Here is a 21,897-nt window from a genome sequence, read left to right as displayed (position 1 = left end):
AAGTAGATGTATTGGAACATCTATCAGAACAATAGGTAACAATTATTGAGTACTTCCTATATGCTGCACATTGTTCTAAACATTTTATATATATTTACATCTTTAATTCTATTAACAATCTTGTGAAACTGGTAATCTTATTCTCATTTTGCAAATGAGAATACACACAGAGAGATGAAGAAAATGATCCAAGATCACAGAGCTGCTTAGTGGTAAAGACAAACTATTTTGATTCCTCTGCTCCTGTGCTTCACCAATGAAACAGATCTCCTAGTGAGAGAATGTACATGGGAAGAAGAATATGGGCAAAGAAAACAAGTTATTAAGTGTAACCCTTGGATTTCAGGCTCATGTAAATGGATGGACAATGGTGCCATTTACTGAACTTTAGTGCACTGCAAAAGGCTGGGTTTATAGAAAATGAATTTAGTTTGGAAGAGGGTGAGCTTCAGCTGCTTTTAAAGAACCACATAGAGATGGCAAGTAATCCAGAAGTTTAAAGCAGAAGCCAACACTGGTGATCCCAAGTTGGGAGTCGGCACTTAAACCATGGGTGTGAATATGCCCACCCAACTAAAGAATATAAAGTGAAAACATAAGACTAAGCAAACTTTAAGAAATTTTGTATGTCCACGGATGCCTAAGTGGCTCAGTCAGGTGTGTCTGACCTTGATTTTGGCTCAGGTCATGATCTCATGGTTTGTGAATTTGAGCCTTGCATGGGGCTCTGTGCTATCACAGCACAGAGTCTGCTTGGGATTCTCTCTCTCCCTATCTCTCTACCCCTCCCCACCTGCTCGCTCTCCTCTCAAAGTAAATAAAACTTAAAAAAAAAAAAAATTCCATATGTTCATATCAAGATTGAGAAAGCAAACTGGAGAATGTAAACCAATAGAAAAAGGCTATTCCAGGTAAAGAATGGTCAACTACATTGAAAGCTGCTGAGAGATAAAAGTATCTTATTTTTTTCTCAGGGTAGTCCTTAAGTTTAAAAAGGCAGAAAGGGGGCGCCTGGGTGGCGCAGTTGGTTAAGCGTCCGACTTCAGCCAGGTCACGATCTCGCGCTCCGTGAGTTCGAGCCCCGCGTCAGGCTCTGGGCTGATGGCTCGGAGCCTGGAGCCTGTTTCCGATTCTGTGTCTCCCTCTCTCTCTGCCCCTCCCCCGTTCATGCTCTGTCTCTCTCTGTCCCAAAAATAAAAATTAAAAACGTTGAAAAAAAAAAAAATTTAAAAAAAAAATAAAAAAATTTAAAAAGGCAGAAAGTACTGTAGTCTCAACAATTTTAAGTAAAAATCATAAATGACATAGAAAAAGAAAAAAATTTAACATTAAGGAATATCCTAAATTTTTCTGAAGCACCTATCAAAATATTTGACATTGATACCTAAAAACTTCATTAAGGAGTTTTCAGTACTTTAGCTTTTACTGCACAAAGCATAACACAGTTAAAAATATATTTTATTTATACATAAAAAATTATTCTTACCTGTATAAAAAAAGATCTTTGGCAAGTCTCTTGGGTCCAATGATTTTAAAGATAATTTCATATGTTTCAAGTGCCTTTCGATGAACTCCACCTGGTAATGCTGGATGTAGGCATTGAGCTAGGCGTTTGCCTATAGTCAGCTTTTTGGGTACTACCTGGTACTTTGCATTATTTTGTAAAACCTTGAAGAAAACATTTTAATTCTGCTGAGAAAAACAAAAACCTTATATCTTTTATTTCCATTTCCTAGCACAGAATTTTCAAAAAATCCTTACAGGACTTCTTCACATTCTAAAAAGTTATAAAAGATGTCAAAGAACTCCTGTCTTAGTTACATCTATCAATATACACCATATTTAAAATTAAAACTGAGGATGCAAAAAAATTATTTTGTTAAAAAAAAACCAAACCCACTCCACATTAACAGAAATACCATTTTTATTAAAAAAAATCACAATATTTCGGGCGCCTGGGTGGCTCAGTAGGTTGAGCGACCAACTTCGGCTCAGGTCATGATCCCACAGCTCGTCAGTTTGAAACCCGCATGTGGCTCTGTGCTGACACCTCGGAGCCTGGAGCCTGCTTCGGATTCTGTGTCTCCCTCCCTCTCTGCCCCAATCCACTCGCATTCTGTCTCTGTCTCTCTCAAAAATAAACAAACATTAAAAAAGAAAATTAAAAAAAAACACAATATTTTGCCAACAAATTTATTCAGAAGAGAAGCAATGATTTTGATTTTTGCAAATCTTTAATGTCAATCTATTTTTGATACACTATTTCAAAGATATGAAGGAAACTGGACCTCAACATAAATATGTCGTTGAAAGAGGGAGAACCACTGCTTTGAGATATCGTATGTCAGCAAGGAGTTCTAATGCTTACAAGAATCTACAAAAGATTGTAACTACCCATTTGTTTTTACTAATTTCCCAAGTGGACCAATCACAACTGTGTTTATTCAAACATAACATTTAGTTAGAGATAATGGTTAGGGTGGAATTTACAGAAGATCCTGTTTTATAAACCACCCAAAGGAGATTAGTTATTTAAGAAACAAAAAAGAACTCATAAATTAATTCTTCAAAGTATTATAGTACAGTGCTGATAGAACATTACAGAATAAATGCACAATGAAAACAGGATAATATGCTAGAATTTGATTTAGAAGAAATATTAAAAAAAAATCTTTTATCTTACAAAATAAAGAACTGAAATTAAAATACATAAAATGATCTGTCAAAGGCAGTACAGTAGAAAACTCAGGACAAGATCTCCAGGTTTTTAACAAAAGTGAAGGCTCTGAGGTCCACTTAAATATCACATTTTCTTCATTTATTTTTTTTAAGTTTATTTATTTTGAGAAAGAGAGAGAGAGTGCAAACAGGAGACAGCACAGGAAGAGGGAGGATCTCAAGCAGGCTCCACACAGCCAATGTGGAGCCCATGTGGGGCTCAAACTCACGAGACCATGTGATCACGACCTGAGCTGAAATCAAGAGTTGGACGCTTAACCGACTGGGCTACCCCTGTGCCCCTACATAAAACATTTTCAAAAGTCTTTCCACTACAAGTTTTTAATTTAGTTTTAAACTAGATGCAATGAAGGCAAATAAAGCTAAATCTAGAAATGAAAAGCAAATTAAGGGCAAAACACTGGCAAGAACACAGCTATGAAAAACATTTTTCAACTAGCTGCTTCCGTGTGTCCAAAGTTTTAATCTCAATTTTAAACACAGTAACCAAGAGTCAGTATTTACATATTTTAAATTTATTTATTTTTAGTTATCTTCACATGCAACATGGGGCTCAAACTCAAGGCCCTGAAATGAAATACGTTTTTCCAACTGGGTCAGCCAGACACCCCAATATTCACATATATCTTAAGGAAAGGTATAATTACTTCTGCAGAAGGAAATTTAACGATCTATAACATAAAATGCTTTAATAAAAAAACTGTGTTAATACGAAATAAAATTTTAAAAGAAAAGTAAAATATAGCATGATTTTTTTATAGCACCATTATCTAAAAGGATTTCTGAATTGGAAAACGTTCTTTTTAAAAGCAATTTTGAATTGAAAAAAATGTATAATGAGGTGAAAATGTAGTATATTAATAAATAACATTTTATATTAAAACATGTATTTAGACTATTTTCAACAAATTTATACTAAATACAATCCTTGCCTGTTCACAGCTTAAGTTTTCCCAATGACTTGCATATCCTCCTCTGTGTTATCTGGATACAATAAAATGTTTTCATAAATATTAAGTATAAGAACTACTTATGTACTTAATTAGGTCTATTAATTTCCACATTTAATAAATTGCTTTTAGGAGGGCCTGGCTGGCTCAGCTAGTGGAGCATGTGACTCTTGATCTGAGTGAGTTTGGGCCTCATGTTGGGTGTAGAGATTACTTAAAATCTTTAGGGGCGCCTGGATGCCTCAGTTGCTTGAGGGTCAGACTTCAGGTCATGATCTCGTGCTTCGTGAGTTCAAGCCCCACGTCAGGCTCTGTACTGATAGCTTGGAGCCGGGCGCCTGCTTCAGATTCTGTGTCTCCCTCTCTCTCTGCCCCTCCCCTACTCTCTCTCAAAAGTAAGTATTAAAAAGTAATAATAAAATAAAATCTTTAAAAAATTAAAAAAAAAATAAACTGTTTTTAAATATAACTCCTAGTAAGTCTTCAGAAAGATTCTTCAGAAGGAGACTGGGTGGCTCAGTCGGTTAAGCGTCGGACTTCAGCTCAGGTCATGATCTCACACTTCATGATTTCAAGCCCTGCATAGGGCTCTGCGCCAAAAGCTCAGAGCCTGCCTTGGATTCTGTGTCTCCCTCTTTTTCTGCCCCTCCCCTGCTCACGCTCTGTCTCTCTCTCTCTCTCTCTCTTAAAAATAAACATAGAAAGAAAGAAAGAAAGAAAGAAAGAAAGAAAGAAGAGAAAGAAAGAAAGAAAGAAAGAAAGAAAGAAAGAAAGAAAGAAAGAAAGAAAGAAAGAGAGAGACTCTTCAGAGCAAGAAAGAACCTAACTACCTTTAAGCATACTCATAATTTTGGATGCAATTTCTTGAGGATATTATAAAAAAAAATCTGAGAATTTATCAAACCCTAAATGATGAATGTTACAAGTTAACATGTCAAACAGAAGTTTGTGCATCTAATTTTAAGATAAATCCTTGGCACATTAAAAATGAAAGCTTTTCTGGAAGACATTAATTATCTATAGTATGTATGAGGTCAAGCAATAGTGTACTTGGAATGTATTTTAGGATAATTTCTTTCCTAATAATTCTATGTTAAGCTATTTGATGTTAAAAGTTACGGGGAGAGCTCTCATTTCTTATCATCTTCCCTACTGCATTTAATATTTAAAAACATTCCAATTCAGTAACAACTGCTAAAAAAAAAAAAAAAAACCAAAAACTCCAAAAATTCCCCAAATCAAAACTGTAAGTACGAGGTGAGCAAAGTTTGATCTAAGAAAACAAACAAAAAAACAGTGTAAAAATGTAAAGCTATGAATTGATCTGTAATGCCATCATAATAGTGGATTAAAACCAGACATGTTAAGAGGAAACATTCAAGGCCAACCCCCAAGGCCTAAGTGACTACTTATCACTTTCGTAAAAAAAAGTACTGAATATATCTAAGAATTGCCTGGATATAAAATTTTCCTTACTGCTACATAACATTTGTAAAGCACATTTCAAGTTACCACTTTCTACACCAGTTTCTAATTTTGTTGTCAGGAACTCCAGGACCATACCTTTGCTCAATTACAGAAACTTGTTAGCCCTCAGAGTTATTAGCATGTTTGCTTCCTAGTCTCATGTTTTTAATGGTAATGTTGTTTTGGCCTCAAAATATGCCTGGCTGTTCAGGCATGCAATTCATGAAATAAAATAGCAGTACCAAAAGTAATCGTAAGCTTTAGTTATGTTTTTACAATTCTTTACTTCAAGCTTTAGAGAAATCCAGTAAGTAGAAATTCAGATTTCTGAATTTCTGGACATACCTTATTAAGTTTTCCAAGTGCCGATATCAAATCTGCCCATTCACTGGAATATTCAAAATTCTTTAGTGCTTTGTCAATTGCAGCTACATAGTTTCTGTATTTGGAGTCACTCAGTAACTCCAGCTCTTCTGTGTTCATCCTCCCACAGCGTTCCACTAGAGACCAGTTCCAAAGTCATGTAAAATCATCACCTATAAAAAAGTTTGCAGAAGGAACCAAAGTTACAAAGTAAAGTATTAAAATGAGTTCATATGCTCTTGCTGTAAAACTATTGGCTAACTTAAAAATGTTTCTTGAGTGAGAAGTGGTCAAAACTGGTCAACTAGTACACAGAGTCATGAAGAATTCACGTGTTCCTTCCCACAAACTGGAAAATGGCTGTGAGAACAAAGGGATATAAAAGAATAGGAAATATTCTGGTACTTATTTCAGCTTAGAAATCATGTTATTTATCTCCTATTTTCTGATACAATATTTGTGATAGACATACTCTTTTGCCTTGTTTTGATACATAAATACATTAAGATTGGTTTAGATTTGATATATCAAGGACATGCAGTGAAAAAAAAAATAAAAAAAGAATGACTTGGAGGGGCACCTGGCTGGCACAATTGAAGAGTATGTGATTCTTGATCTCGGGGTTTTGAGTTTGAGCCCCACGTTGGGTGTAGAGAGTCTTAAATAAAGCTTAAAAAAATATTTGGAGGTCATCTCATTTTATTAGACAACAAATGAGCATTTATAGTATAAAGGAACATCACCTATTCGGAATTTGACCTTACTTTTGATAAAACTGACAAATACACATGGTAATTTAAAACATGTTCATACATTCTTTGATACTGATTTTAAAAATGTGGTTCCAAATCCTCTAGCCCCTTGGGCTGGATTTTTTGACTCAATTCTGACAAAAATAGCAAGGCAGAAGTGATAATGTGTCATGGCTAAAACTAGGTTATAAAAGAACTTTAGCTTCCTCCCTTATTGTCTCTAAACTAAGATCATTAGGTCTGGGGAAAGCCAGTTGCCACCTTGTGAGAACACTTACATGAGCCCTATGGGGAGGTTCCAGTGGTAAAGAACTGCAGCTTTCTACCAACAGTCATTTGAGTGAGTCATTTTGGAAGCAGATCTCCCATTTCCAAGCAAACCTTCATTTGACTGCAGTACCAACCAACATACTGACTGTAACTTCGTAAGAGGTCCTGACACAGAGCTACATAACCAAAGTCTCTCAAATTCATGACTTATAATAATCTTGCTGATTTAGGCCCCTGACTTGGGGGTAATTTGTTATATAGCACTAGATAACTAATAGAGTAGTAGTAAGGATTTAAATGAGGCTCAACTAAATTTGGCCCAATGTGGTCTCTCCTCCACTATTTTTGTTATCCTGTCAGACTTTTAACTAACTCTGTACCTTTCTTTAGAGCTGGATTCATGGATGTGGAGGAGGGTCTAAGAATGGGACTCAGAGTATCTCAACATGATTAAATGAAAGGTAAAAACAGTCTTTCCAACAAATGGTTTTGGGGTAACTGGATATCCACATGTAAAATAATGAAGTTGACTCCTTCCTCATATCTACACAAAAATCAACTCAAAATGGATGACAGCTCTAAATGTAACAGTTATAAAAGTCTTAGAATAAAGTACAGGAGTAAGTTTTTGTGGCCTAGGGCTAGGCAGTCTTCTTAGAAATAACATAAAAACATCACAAGCAACAACAAAATAAATTGGACTTCATCAAAAGGAAAAACCTTTCTGCTTTAAAGGATATGGTCACAAAATGAAAAGAGAAGAGGACTTCCAGGGAAGATAGCAGAGTAGGATGACACTAAGCTCACCTTGTCCCATGGATACAGCCAGATGATAAACACATTAGTGTAAGTAACTAAAAAAAATGACCCAGAGACTGGAAGAACAAACTCTCCACAGCTAAATGTAAGGAAGAGGCCATATCAAAGAGAGTAGGAGGGTGGTGACAGATTAGGAGCTAAACAGACCCAAGGGACTTTCCACAGGAGGGAGGGAGGAACACCCCAGGCACAAGAGAGGAGAGAAACAAACTTTCACACCAGGGAGACTGCACAGGGAAGATGAATCCCCAAATATTTGGCTTTCAAAACCAGAGGGGTCAAATTTTGTGAGTTCTTACAATCGCAGGCAGGACTTAAAAACCTGGAACTTTAGGGGGCACCTGGGTGGGTCAGTCGGTTAAGCGACTGACTTAGGCTCAGGTCATGATCTCAATTTGTGAGTTTGAGCCCCACCTTGGGCTCTGTACTGACACTCAGAGCCTGAAGCCTGCTTTGGATTCTGTGTCTCCTTCTCTCTCTGCCCCTCCCCAACTTGTGCTCTGTCTAAAATAAATAAATGTAACACACACACACACACACACACACACCTGGAACTTTAAAAAAATTTTTTTTTTCAACGTTTATTTATTTTTGGGACAGAGAGAGGCAGAGCATGAACAGGGGAGGGGCAGAGAGAGAGGGAGACACAGAATCGGAAACAGGCTCCAGGCTCTGAGCCATCAGCCCAGAGCCCGACGCGGGGCTCGAACTCACAGACCGCGAGATCGTGACCTGGCTGAAGTCAGACGCTTAACCGACTGCGCCACCCAGGCGTCCCTACCTGGAACTTTAAAAATCAGGAGGTTTATGAGGGGCGCCTGGGTGGTGCAGTCGGTTAAGCGTCCGACTTCAGCCAGGTCACGATCTCGCGGTCTGTGAGTTCGAGCCCCGCGTCGGGCTCTGGGCTGATGGCTCAGAGCCTGGAGCCTGTTTCCGATTCTGTGTCTCCCTCTCTCTCTGCCCCTCCCCTGTTCATGCTCTGCCTCTCTCTGTCCCAAAAATAAATAAACGTTGAAAAAAAAATTTTAAAAAAAAAATAAATAAAAATAAAAATCAGGAGGTTTATGAGAGAGCAAGGAGGGCGAGAGGAAACTGAGTCCCAGCCGTAAAGAGACAACACAACAAATAGCTCCACCCAAGATACAGCAAAGCAGCAGCAATCTGTCAAAAACCTGGGGTATCCAGGAGGGAGATTTGCTTACTAATCTCAGAGCATGTGCCACAGGGGCAGGGATCTTTGGGAGACTTCTCCAGGAACAAATGAGCTTTCTCTCCCTCACTCCGTAGCATAAACACATGGACACCTGCAGCAACCAGCCAGAGCACCAACACTTGCTACCTAACTTGTTCATAGTGCCCCCGCCCACTTGTTCTCTTGCAAACATGCCCCAAACAGCCAGAACTCTACTCCAGATCATCACCCATAGCAGACCTGGACAAACCTTGCTAACACTACCAGACCTGCCCCCATACACTTCTGTATATCAGCCTCTTCCAATCCACATGCCTTAGTCCCCAGCAGCTGCAGGAACCCTCCTGTGGCTGACAACCTTGCTGGCACCAGATGCCCTGTCCTCACATTCTCCTATACCTCTGTGCTACTACATCTCTGGCAAATGTTCAAGTTAAGTCCAAGGTGGTCCCAGGCTGGCCGATTAGCAACACAAGGACCAAATCCTGCCCATAACAAGCAAAGAGAGCCACTGTAGACAAATGGACAGAAGGCAAAAGCTGCTCAGCTACAACAGCAGGGCACAGACAATGCACACAGGAGATACCCCTGAAGTGCCAGGTACTGATCAGCAGGGGACAAAGCACTACAGGTCACTACATGCCCTCTTAATAGGCCACTACTTTCCAGAGCAGGAGATGTAGCTGACTTTCCAAACATATGGAAACAGACACAGTTAAACAAATGGAAGACACAGAGAATATATCCCAAATGAAACAGGACAAAAATCACAGTGAGAGCTAAACAATACAGAAATAAGTAATACAACTGATAAAGAATTTAAAGTAATGGTCATAGAGATACTCACTGGACTTTTAAGAAAAGAGTGAAGGACCTCAGTGAGACTCTTAACAAAGAGAGAACATAACCAATTAATGATGAAGAACTGAATTACTGAAATTAAAAATACACTAGATAGAGGGTGCCTGGGTGGCTCAGCTGGTTAAGCATCTGACTCTTGATTTCAACTCAGGTCATGATCTCACGGTCGTGTGATGGAGCCCCATGTCAGGTTCTGCACTGATAGCATGGAGCCTGCTTGGGATTCTCTCTCTCCCTCTCCTTCTGCCCCTCCCCCACTCATGCTGGCTCTGTCTCTCTTAAAATAAATAAGTAAACTAAAAAATTTTTAACAATACACTAGGTGGAATAAATAGTAGACTAGAGGAAGCAGAAGAACGGATTAGTGATCTAGAGGACAGAGAAATGGAAAGCACTCAAGTTGAGCAAGAAAGAAGAAAAGACATAACAAAAAATGAAAATAGGCTTAGGTAAATTTAGCCATATCATGAAGTGTAATAACATTTGCATTATAAGGATCCCAGAAGGAGGAGAGACAGAAAAGGGGACAGAAACCATATCTGAAGAAATAAGAGCTGAAAACTTCCCGAATCTGGGGAAGGAAACAGAAATCAAGATCCAGAGGCACAGAGAACCTCTGACAAATCAACTCAAGGAGGTCCACACCAAGAATTAAATACACACACAGTAATTAAAATGGCAAAAAGTAGTGATAAAGAAGGAATTTTAAAAGCAGCAAAACAGTTACATACAAGGGAAACCCCATAAGGCTATCACTGGATTTTTCAGCAGAAATTTTGCAGACCAGAAGGTGATGAGCATGACATACTCAAAGTGTTGAAAGAAGAAAACTGCAGCCAGGAATACTCTAGCAAGGCCATAATTTAGAATAGAAAGAGGGATGAAGAGTTTCCCAAACAGAAGTTAAAGGAATTCATAACCACTAAACCAGTCCTGTAAGAAATATTACAGGGGACACTTTGAGTGGAAAGGAAAGACCATAAGAGGGAATAAGTAGGAAAGAAAAAAGCAGTAAAAATAAGTATGTCAACAAAAATCAGTCAAGGGATTCACAAAATAAAAGCATATAAAGTAAGATGCCATATACCTAAAATATGAGGGGGAGAGGAGTAAAGAATGGGTTTAAACTTAAGCCATCATCAATATAGATGCTATATGTATAAGATGTTATATACAAACCTAACGGTAACCACAAAGCAAAAATTTGTAATAAATATGCAAAAAATAAAGAGAAAGGAATCCAAGTATATCACAGAGTGAGCCAACAAACCATCAGATAAGAGAGCAATAGGAAGAAACAGAGAAGAACTACAAAAAAAAGTATGAAACAAGTAACAGAAGACCAATAAGTACATATCTATCATTAATTACTTTGAATGTAAATAGACTAAATGCTCCAATAAAAGGGTGACAGAATGGATAAAAAAAGCAAGAACCATTTATAGACTGGCTACAAGAGATTCATTTCAGACCTAAAGACACGTGCAGATTGAAAGTGACAGAATGGAAAAGCACTTATCATGCAAATGGAAACAAAAAGCAAGTAGAAATACTTACATCAAGCAAAATATCCTTTAAAGTTTTTATTTTTATTTATTTTGAAAAAGAGTGCGTGTATGAGCAGGGGAAGGGCAGAGAGAAGGGTAGAATCCGAAGCAGGCTCTGTACTGTCAGTGTGGAGCCTGATGTGGGGACTCGAACTCACATGAGATCATGGCCTGAGCTGAAACCAAGAGTTGAATACTTAAACAATTCAGTCACCCATGTACCCCTGGACAAAACAGCCTTTAAGCAAAGACTGTAATAAGAGACAAAGAGAAGGAAGCATTAATTATATACATTAATAAAAGGAAAATCCAACAAGAAAATATAACAATTACAAATATTATGCACCCAACATGAAAGCACCCAAATACATAAAGCAGGGAACTTTAACATCCCAATTACATCAATGGATAGATCACCCAAAAACAAAATAAACATGAAAACAGTGGTTTCAAAGGACACACTGGAGAAGATGGGTCTAATGGATATATTCAGAACATTCCACCCTAAAACACCAGAATACACATTCTTTTCAAGTATACATGGAACATTCTCCAAAAGAGATCACATATTAGGGCACAAAACAAGTCTCAATAAATTCAAAAACACTGATGTTATACCATGCATCCTTTCTGAGAATAATGCTGTTAAACTAGAAATCAATTCACAAGAAAAAATCTGGAAAGAACACAAACACATGGAGGTTAAATAACATGTTACTAAAAAATGAATGGAAAAAAAAATGAATGGAACAACCAAGAAATCAAAGAGAAAAATAAACAAAATACATGGAGACAAATGAAAATGAAAACACAACAGTCCAAAATCTTTGGGAAGCAACAAAAGTAGTTCTAGGAGGAAGTTTATAGCAATACAGATTTACCTGAAGAAATAATAAAAATCTCAAACAACCTAAACTTACACCTAAAGGAGCCAGAAAAAGAAGAAAACCAAAACCCAAAACCAGTAGAAGAAAACAAACATTAGAACAGAAAAGAAATAAAAACTAAAAAACAAACAAACAAACAATAGAACAGATCAATGAGGGGCGCCTGGTTGGCTCAGTCATTAAGCATCCGACTTCCACTCAGGTCATGACCTCACAGTTTGTGAGTTTGAGCCCCATGTCAGGCGCTGCGCTGACAGCTCAGAGCCTGGAGCCTGCTTCAGATTCTGTGTCTCATTCTCTTCCTGTCCCTCCCCCACTTGTGCTCTGTTTCTGTCTCTCAAAAATAAATTTAAAAAGAAAAAAAATTAAAAAAAAAAAAAAAAAAAAAAAAAAGAACAGATCAGTGAAACCAGGAGCTGGTTTTTGAAAAGATCGATGAAATCAACAAAACTTTAGCTAGACTCATTTAAAAAAAAAAAAAAAAAGAATTCAAACAAAATCAGAAATGAAAGAAGAGAAGTAACAATTGACACTATAGAATTACAAGGGATTATTGGAGATATTATGAAAAAATTACATGTCAACAAATTGGACAACCTAAAATCATGTAACCTCCCAAAACTGAATCAGGAACAAAGAGAAAAATGTGAATAGACTTCTTACCAGTAATGAAACTGAATTACTAATCAGAAAACTTCTAACAAACAAACGTCAAGGACCAGAGAGCTTCACAAGTGAATTCTACCAAACATTTGGAAAAAGAGTTAAGTAGCTATTCTTCTCAAACTATTCCAAAAAAATAAAGAAAAGCTTCCAATTCATTCTATTAGCTCAGCATTATCCTGATGCCAAAACCAGATAAAGACACTACAAAAAAAGAGAATTACAGGTCAGTATCTCTGATGAACACAGATGCAAAAATTATCAACAAAATATTCACAAATTGAATCCAATAATATACTTAAAAAGTTATTAACCATGATCAAGTGAAATTTATTGCAGGGATGCATGGGTGGCTCAATATTTGCATGGGTGGTTTATATCACATTAACGAGAGGAAGGAAAAACACCATAGATCATCAAAATAGATGCAGAAAAAGCATCTGACAAAGTACATCGATTCATGATAAGAATTCTCATGAAAGTAGATTTAGAGAACATACCTCAACAAAATAAAGGCCATATATGAAAAACCCACAGCTAATATTATACTCAATGGTGGAAAGGTGAAAGCTTTTCCTCTAAGATCAAGAACAAGACAGGGATGTCCACTCTCACTACTTTTATTCAACACAGTACTGGAAGTCCCAGCTGTAGCAATCAGACAACAAATAAAAGGCATCTGATAAGGAAGGAGTAAAACTTTCACTACTTACATGATGACATGATACTATATGTAGAAAACCTTAAGGACTCCACCAAAAAACTATCAGAACTGATAAATGAAATCAGTAAAGCACAGAATACATAACATACAGAAACCTGTTGTATTTCTCTACATTAATAATGAGATAGCAGAAAGAGAAATTAAGGCTACAATCTCACTTCCATTTGCACCAAAGAGAATAAAATATATTGGAATAAATTTAACCAAGGAGGTAAAAGACTGGTACTCTGAAAACTGTAAAACACTAACAAAAGAAATTGAAGATGACACAAATGGAAAGATATTCCATGCTCATGGATGGAAGATCCAATATTATTAAGAGATCCATACTCCCCAAAGCAATCTAGATGTAAAGATTTAATGCAAATCCCTATCAAAATACCAACAGCATTTTTCACTTATCTATAAAAAAGTCCTAAAATTTATATATAGAGCCACAAAGGACCCTGAATAGTCAAAGCAATCCTGAAAGAACAAAGCTGGAAGTTATCACAATCTCAGATTTCAAGACATATCACAAAGCTGTAGAAAACAAAACAGTATGGTACTGGCACAAAAACAGACATATAAATCAGTAAAACAGAATACAGAGCTCAAATAAACCCATGCTTATATGGTCAATTAATCTATAATAAATGAGGCAATAATATACAATAGAGAAAAGACAGTCTTCAATGAATGGTGCTGGAAAAACTAAACAGCAACATGCAAAAGAATCAAACTGGACCACTTTCTTACATCATACACAAAAAGAAATTCAAAAGGGAATAAAGATCTAAATGTGAGACCTGAAACCATAAACTCCTGGAAGAAACCAAAAGTAGTAATTTGACAACAGCCATAGTAACAATTTTCTAGATATGTCTCCTGTGGCAAGAGAAACAAAACCAAAATTAAACTATTGGGACCATACCAAAACAAAAAGCTTTCGCTCAGTGAACAAAACCACCAATGAAACAAACAGGTAACCTACTGAATAGAAGAAAATATTTGTAAATGATATATGCCATAAGGGTTTCATTTTCAAAATACATAAAGAACTTATAAAACTGAATACCAAAAAAATCCAATTAAAAAATGGGCAGAGGACCTGAATAGATGTTTTCCAAAGAAGACCTACAAATGGCCAAGAGACCCATGAAAAAGATGCTCAACACTAATAATCTTCAGGGAAATCCAAAGATAAACCACAATGAGATCTCACCTTATACGTATCAGAATAGCTAGAATCAAAAAAACAAAAAATAACAAGTTGTTAGCAAGGATGTGGAGAATAAGAGACCCCAATGCACCGCTGGTGGGAATGCAAATTGATGTAGCCACTGCAGAAGACAGTATGGAGGTTCCTCAAAAAATTAAAAATAGAATTACCATATGATCCAATAGTGGGAATTTACTCAAATAAAATGAAAAGACATATGCACTCCTATGTTTATTTATTTAGTATTATTTATAATAGCCAAGACATGGAAGCAACCCGTGTCCACTGATAGATGAATGGATAAAAAAGATGTGGTATCTGTAGACACAATGGAATATTACTGCACCATAAAAAATGAGATAGTGCCATTTGCAAAGTCAGACAGAGAAAGACAAATATCATGATTTCACTCATGTGGAATTTAAGAAACAAATGAACAAAGAGAAAAATAGATTAAAAAAAACAACCCAAACTCTTAAATACGGGGAAAAAACGCTAGTTGCAGTAAGGGAGGTCAGCTGGAGTATGTATGGAATAAAGAGGATTAAGACTACACTTATCTTGATAAGCACTGAGTAAAGTACAGAACTGTTGAATTATTACTGTACACCTGAAACTAATATAACACTGTATCTTAACTATACTTCAATAAATAAAAATGACTGTAAAGATGGTCATACAACTCTGTACTGAAAACTGCTAAATCATACACTTTAAATAGGTGAATTGTATGGTAGGTGAATTTTATCTCAATGAAGGTAAGTATGTATATATGTGTGCATACCAGTACATCTACATTTTTATATAATGGGGCCTTAGGGACCTGTGAATTACCTCAAATTACATGCAAAATTTACCTCTTATATTTTATTGAGGAGAGAGTCTACTGATTTTATAACATTCTCAAAAATGGTTTTTAACAAAATCCTCAAAAAGGTTAAGAGTCCCTACTCTAGAGAATATAACCTATATTAGTAATACCTGTTGGCACCGAAAAAAGGATAAGAATCTATGAATTTATTAAATCAAAAAAAATTTTTGGTTACGGTTGTGACAGAATGATACAAACTACCCAGTTCTCTACCTTAATTCTTTTATCCATAAAAATAAAAACAGACAAATCCTCAAATCCTATTTTTACAGACAATAATTATCTTAAACACTTGACTTACTTCAGTACACAAAGTGCCAAGCACTATGTCTAGGTGCAGAATAAAGAGAATAACCCTGACCTAATGCATGATACTTTCATTCCCAATTGGGAGGGGCAGGCCCTTGTGGTTTAAAATAATGTCTGGGGCGCCTGGGTGGCTCAGTCAGTTAGGCGTCCGACTTCGGCTCAGGTCATGATCTCGTGGTCTGTGGGTTCGAGCCCTGCGTCGGGCTCTGTGCTGACAGCTCAGAGCCTGGAGCCTGTTTCAGATTCGGTGTCTCCCTCTTTCTCTGACCCTCCCCTGTTCACGCTCTGTCTCTGTCTCAAAAATAAATAAATGTTAAAAAAAAATTTTAAATAATGCAAAATTTATGCAGGAAAAAAACTTACATTGTTATTTTATCTTTATACCCTGGACTTTAACAGCAACAAAACAAAGCAGTATTTTGAAGTACTGTGAGAAATCCAAAATGAACTTAAATGAACCAAAACTAATCTTAACTGTCTTCCCTTTCAACATTGATTTTGTTTCACAGATTCAATACACAATTCCCCTAATTGGGAAGAAGTCTTTGAAAGCAGGAACTCTATTTCCTACTTATTTGTATGTGGCACAGCACATAACTTGGAACAGATAGTTAAGCTCAAGTTGGATTCATACACAGTGATGTAAGTATAATAGTTGAGACTGGGAATGAATTAACAATTCTGCAAGCTGTTTTATCATTAATCTATGGTTAATAAAAATCTTTTAAACTAGATTTAACCATAAACACACACAGCAATGTGTGCTTCAGGGACAAAAGACAATCTTTTTTTTAAAGATTTAAAGTCTATTTTGTCTGATGTAAGTATTGCTACCCTGGTTTTTTTCACTTCCACTTGCACAGTATATGTTTTCTGCAATCTGTCATTTTTAGTCTGTGTCTTTAGGTCTGAGGTGGTAGTTTTTCCCTGTTTTGTAGTTTTTCCCTGTTCTTTTCGTCTCTTGCTCTCTTCCCTGTTGTTTGATGGCTTTCTTTAGTGTTATACTGGGATTCCTTTCTCTTTTTTGTGTATCTACTGTAGGTTTTGATTTGTGGTTATTATTAGATTCATATATGTCATCTTATATATAAGCAGTCTCTATTAAATTGATGGTTGCTTAAGTTTGAACACATTCTAAAAGCACTAAATTTTTACTCCTTTGTCCACATTTATGTATATGTCATATTTAACATCTTTTCATTTTGTGTATACCTTGGCTGATTTTTCTACTTTGGTGTTTTCACCTCATACTGGCTTTATAAATGATTAATTTACTACATTTACTACATGTTTGCTTTTACCTGTGAATTTTTTTCCTCTCATAATTTTCTAATAGTTATGGTCTTTTCGTTCGAGTTAAAGAATTCCCTTTAACATTTTCTGATCAGACTGACTTAGTGGTGATAAATTTCTTTAACTTTTCTCTGGGAAATCCCTTACCTTTCCTTCTATTCCAAACGATAACCTTACTGAGTATTCTTACTTGTACATTTTCTCCTTTCAGAACTTTAAACATATCATGCCACTCCCTTCTGGCCTTCAAAGGTTCTGCCAAAAAATCAGCTAATAGCCTTATGGGGTTTCCCTTGTTTGTAACTGTTTTCTCTTGCTCCTTTAAAAATTTTCTACTTATCTTTACTTTTTGTCATTTTAATTATGTGTTTTGGTGGGGACCTCCTCGGATTAATCTTTTTTTTTTTTTTTTTTTTTTTTGGGGGGTCTTCCGGTAAAAACCGGAAAACCTGCTAGACAAATTCTAAAAGAGCTGTAACACTACCTCCTCGGATTAATCTTAAGGGCTCTCTGCGTTTCTGGATCTGCATGTCTGTTTCCCTCCTTAGATTAGGAAAGTTTTTAGCTATTTGTTCTTCTGATAGGTTTTCTGCTCCCTTCTCTCTTAAATAAAGCAAATGTTAGCAGACAAAAAAGAAATTGACAGTAATATGATAATAGTAGCGGACTTTAACACCCTACTTACATCAATGGCACGATCATCCACAGAATATCAACAAGGAAACAGTGGCTTTGAATGACACGTTAGACCAGATAGTCCCAATGTATACAGAACATTCTGTCCAAAAAGAGCACTATACAAACTCTTTCCAAGTGCACATCAAACATTCTCCAGGATACATCACATTAGGCCACGTCTCAATAACAACAAGTCTCAATAATTTTAAAAGACTCAAATCAAACCAACCATCTTTTCTGACCACAATGGTATGAAACTAGAAGTCAGTTACAAGAAAAAATCTGGAAACCACATGAATATATTGATGCTAAACAACATGATACTAAACAATGATTGGGTCGACTAAGAAATCTATGAGAAAATAAAAAAATACAACAGGGGACAAATTAACATGAAAACACAACAGTCCAAAATCTCTGGGATGCAGCAAAAGGCAGCAGTTCTACGAGGGAAGGTTATGTGACCATAATAATTATTACCATACAGAAAAAATCAAATGAGCATATGCATCAGTTAGTACTGTGTCTGGCACATATTAACCTTTCTCACTTGTTTCTGGTAACTAACTTCTCTCCTAGAACTCAAAAACTACTGTGTGTGTGTGTGTGTGTGTGTGTGTGTGTGTGTGTGTGTGTGTGTGACAACAGGCCGTTTTCTCCCTAAACTCTGCCTGCAAGCTTATGAGTGGTCTCTATCAAAATCTCTTCATTTCAAGCATCTAAGTAAATCCTGCTTCCTTCTAGGAACCTAATTAATACTCCTTCTATCTTCTGACAACTCTCAAATTTCTATCTCTTGCCAGATCTCTTCCTTGAACTCCCAGCATATTAACTGTAATCAGAGTAATGATGTAATTGTGAAGCAATATTACCTCAATTGGCATATTCTGCAGACATACTTTTTTTTTATTCAGTATAAAAAAACTAACCAGTAATGACCAGCTAAGTTTGTGGAGCTTAGAACTCTTTAATGTGTTTGCAGCTAAAAAAAAATTTCAGTCAGGTAAGAAATTTGATTCTTTTTTATTTTGCTAAAAGTTGTCTAAACACTTAAATATAACTAAAAAGAGTTCATACAGTATAGATACATATAACACTAGGTAGAACATGAAAAACAAAATCTTACACAAACAGCTGAGAAATGAGACAGGACATTTTGTAGAAGTTTCATCAGCAGGGAGTTATGGTATTTTTGTGTGAAAAGATTGCCAGATCCTGGGACTAGAAATTAGGTTCTGCTTCTTCAATTATTTTTAATGAAAATAAAATCACTTATGGCATATCAGAAGAAGTCTAGGGATGTATCACTTTTGAATTTTTAATCCAATATATGATAAATGCAAATTCCATCTCTCAAGTATTTTTTTTTCCATATTTTATTTCAAAGTGGCTTAGATCAGTACTTTCCAAAGCTCTTTTCAAAGCACCAGTTTTACCCTAATCCACTGGTGACTGATATAAATCATGTACATAGTTGTTGTAGGAATATAAAATTGCTATAAAAATGTCTAAATGCTTACTTTCATCTGTGCTTATTTCAAGTTTTCTTAACAAAGAATTTGTGAATGGCTCACAAATCACACTTTGAACACCAATGACTTAGATCATAATGCGAATACATCTTTTCTCATATTGGATCAAGGAAACTTTATACACTGCCTCTTCTTCAGAAATGTAGTTTCACTTCATAAGAAATGCATATATTTAACAACAAAACAGTGTTTTGTAGAACCCTCCAGCCCACAAAAAGATAGGCAATAGGCGGCAGAGTCTCCAAGCACAGGAATTAAAGTCAAGACAGCTGAGAATCCAAATCCTACTTAACACTTAGCTGTAGGACCTTGGGCAAAACGCCAAATTTCAGTTTCCTCATTTATAAACCAAGATGATAATACCCAACTCAATGGTTGCCAAGATCAGATAAAGAACATATTAAACTTATCAGAGTGCCTGGCACATAGAAAATGCTCTAAAAACTTATTGCTACCATTATCACCAATAAAAATAAAAAAGTACTAGGAAGCAAGTATGCAAATTATAAGGACTAGTAAATTGTAATTAAGAGCCAGATATGGCTCTGAACTTATTGGTAGTAAAATGGAAAACTGAAGACTCTGACTAAATTATATCCAGTTGTCTCATGAATGCAAATTAAAATGTGTCATTACCAGGGTGCCTGGGTGGCTCAGTTGGTTAAGCATCAGACTCTTGATTTCAGCTCAGGTCATGATCTCAAGGTATTGGGTTTGAACTCTGTTATCAGCAGGGAACCCACTTCAGATCCTCTGTCCTCCTCTCTCCCTGCATCTCCCCTGCTTACACTCTCTCAAAAATAAATACTTTAAAAAAATGTGTCATTGCCAAATGTGTGGAATTTTTTTTTTACTATTTTTATTGAACTGCACATATTTAACATACCTTCTAAGTTCTGACTAATGTACACACCCATAAAACCATCACCACAACCAAGATTTCTCACCAGAGAAATGTTCTCTAACATATAGAGAACATTTATATCACCCTAAACAAGAAACCTACCAATTCTACCACCTGTATCAAATGAGGTGGTTTTTTGTTTGTTTGAAATTAAAAACAAAAACCAAAAAACAAAGCCCAAAACCTATTCCCGGTAGTACAATACCTATTTAATATAACTAGGAAACTTGAAAAAGTAAAAATCACTAAATAAAAATAAAAATTGTGGTTTGTTCTTAAAGTGATACAGGTAAAGTCAGAATGGCATTTATAATTTTTCTTTCAATATGGAATTGCTGAATCACTATATTGTACACCTGCACCTAATATAACACTGAAAAAATAAAGTTACACTTAATAAAATTTCTTTTTTCTTTCAGGAGCTGCTAACAAGTAGGTTTTTGACCTTAATCTGTAATCGTATCACCTGACAATTCAGCTATTCTTTCAAACTTACAACTCATATAAACTGGACCTGAATTGTCATAAAGCATGATTTAGTGCAGTGTTTTTGTCTCATTCAAATATAAAAATGAAACAAAATAGCTGTTTAAAAAAGAAGGCATAGATTCTCTAGGCAAATTAAAGCTTATGAAAATTATCAGGGAAGTATATATATTTATGTTTTCACACATTACAGGGTGATAAGGCTGTATTCAAGAAACAAAACATTCCAATAGACCATCTGAATCTTAAAAAATTTTGTTTAAATCGTTATAAAAAATGAGTAGACCTAATTTCACAAAATAACCGCACAAGGATACTTTGGCTGATTTGCTTATTACTAGCTGAGCTCCTGGCTTCCCCCTCTCCTTTGCCATGAAAAGTTTGGGGGAGGGCTGAAGAGACAAAGAACTATTCAGTATTAGCCAATTCTACAGATATATCTGGGGATTGTCCAAGAGTTTTATCACATTCCAGGTACGTAAATGAATACATTCTGAAAGCGCCATGTAATTCAGGGGGAAAAACTTTACTTGTTGATTATGAATGAAAAAGTACTTTAAAAACTGCTATATAGATATATAGTAGACATTCTTTCCAAACTGTTTTGCCTAAATTAAAAATTATTCGGTAACTATTACAATCTAACAAATAAGACAATTATTAACAAATTTATCTCATTTTGGTCAAAAGTTCTGGGTTTCAATACTGACACACTAATACTCTTTAGTGAATAGTTTATTTAATCAACTCATAAAGCTAGTTATTCCAGAAAATTGGAAACTTCCTGGGAGGAAGAAAACACCTACCAGGTATTTCATTAATCGGTTTAAGTACCCACAAGAACCCTAATGATCTGTATGTTGCCTCATCTGACCCAATCTCAAACCTTCAAATGGTACACACTCTAAGAAACTCCAAATATGTGATCAACAGATCTTCAGCTTTTCTCTGCATGTCTGGCTGCCTTCTGGTCCTAACTACCTTCTCAGGATAAGACCTCCTCTGATGCAGCAGAGGTAGGAACACCTTAGCTAACCTTATATTGTGGCTTACTATGTGCCAGGCACCACTCAAATGTTTTGCATATGTTAATTTAATCCTACGAAGTAAACATTATTATGGTCCACACTTACAGATAAAGAGACTGAGGCATAGAACTATTATGTGATACAATATGTTTAGTAAAAACGATAGAGTCAGAGATTTAGACATAAACAGTCTAGCTTTAGAGTTCTAACTCTTAACCACTACTCTTCATTCCTCTTTTATATCCATCTGACTTCAGGGCCAGGGAGTAAAGTTTCCATACTCCCTTCAAACTTACCTGGCAAAATCCCAATCTTAGTTGAACTCTATTATCTACTTTTTCCATGCGTGAGCCCAAACAAT

The 21,897-nt window shown here is 36.0% G+C and overlaps 1 protein-coding gene and 1 non-coding gene across 12 annotated transcripts in view; both read right to left on the bottom strand.

The window, feature by feature from the left end:
• The window catches only part of DOP1A (DOP1 leucine zipper like protein A), a 112,105-nt gene that overhangs the window by 74,235 nt on the left and 15,973 nt on the right, over positions 1–21,897 (bottom strand). For 10 of the 11 annotated variants that reach the window (XR_015251363.1, XM_086707308.1, XM_025925345.2 and 7 more), the window contains exons 2-3: positions 5,502–5,692; positions 1,487–1,668 (exon numbers count right to left, since the gene is read on the bottom strand). Coding sequence is in view for 9 of the 11 variants with exons in the window: in XM_086707308.1 (XP_086563434.1) it covers positions 1,487–1,668; positions 5,502–5,639 (320 nt within the window). In the remaining 2 variants the exon portion in view is untranslated. Of the gene's footprint in view, positions 1–1,486; positions 1,669–5,501; positions 5,693–21,897 lie in introns of those variants that run through there. The other variant, XM_086707313.1, reaches the window with a different exon arrangement.
• Positions 17,330–17,391, bottom strand: LOC112862994 (U7 small nuclear RNA). The gene has a single exon (XR_003223838.1). It is a non-coding gene; the product is annotated as a U7 small nuclear RNA (small nuclear RNA).

Source organism: Puma concolor, chromosome B2 (assembly GCF_028749965.1).
Source record: "Puma concolor isolate L17-30 chromosome B2, mPumCon1.1.hap2, whole genome shotgun sequence".
NCBI lineage: Eukaryota > Metazoa > Chordata > Mammalia > Carnivora > Felidae > Puma > Puma concolor.
Note: the sequence above shows the minus strand (reverse complement) of the source record. Positions and strands in the feature narration are given on the sequence as shown.